This window comes from Bison bison, unplaced genomic scaffold, assembly GCF_000754665.1.
Source record: "Bison bison bison isolate TAMUID 2011002044 unplaced genomic scaffold, Bison_UMD1.0 scf7180017859153, whole genome shotgun sequence".
Taxonomy (NCBI): domain Eukaryota; kingdom Metazoa; phylum Chordata; class Mammalia; order Artiodactyla; family Bovidae; genus Bison; species Bison bison.
The window spans coordinates 25,801-26,473 of NW_011489725.1; the positions used below are offsets into that span (position 1 = coordinate 25,801).

The window sequence follows — 673 nt, forward strand, 5'->3', positions numbered from 1 at the left end:
CCGGCTCCCTGCTCGCCGGTCCTCTGTCCAGGCCACCTCGGCCTCTCAGCAGGACTCCAGCAGTCTCCTGTTGACCCACACAGAACCTTCTGGAAACCATCCCAGGCACGACGGCATCAGGCTGCGTGCCCCCATGCCCACGAGCCCCTCCACGCGCTGCCCTCTTCCCAGGCGTGGCCCCAGCTCCCCAGCTCACTGAGCCTCCAGCCCCGGGGCCCTGGGTGTCACCCGCCACGGCTTAGGTCTGCTCCCCAGAGAAGGCCTCGCAGGCCTCCGTCTAATGGGGTCCTGCTCCTCCTCTCAGCTCCCAGCCCTCGGGCACCTCAAGCTTTCCTGCCTGTGGTCTGTTGCACATGTACCCTCCGGGGTCTGTCCCGCTCGGCTGGCCTGCAGCCCCCGGCGGAACAGGACAGGGTGGGAGGCGGGTGGAGCTGGCAGAAAGGGGGGTGCAGAAGGAGAGTTTAAAGGCCAGGCAGCAGCTTCCTGCCAAGGAACCCATGGGGCAAACGTGAAGAGAGTCACCAGATTTGGTGAGTCTGAGATCAAAGTGCCAATGGGTGTGAAAACCAGACGGCAAAGAGTCTGAGAAGCCAACTCTGATCTCCACACGCCATGGCCAAGGGCTGGGCCGAGGGGACAGGGTAGCTTTAAGGAGCAGCCACCAGGCAGGCAA

At 64.2% G+C, this 673-nt stretch overlaps 1 protein-coding gene across 1 annotated transcript in view; it reads right to left on the minus strand.

Moving 5' to 3' along the window:
- The window catches only part of LOC104981574, a gene marked incomplete at its 5' end in the record, with an annotated part of 29,990 nt that overhangs the window by 5,082 nt on the left and 24,235 nt on the right, over window positions 1-673 (minus strand). Inside the window, one exon of the mRNA XM_010830747.1 lies at window positions 360-431. Within this exon, the coding sequence (XP_010829049.1) occupies window positions 360-431 (72 nt within the window). The remainder of the gene's footprint in view (window positions 1-359; window positions 432-673) is intronic.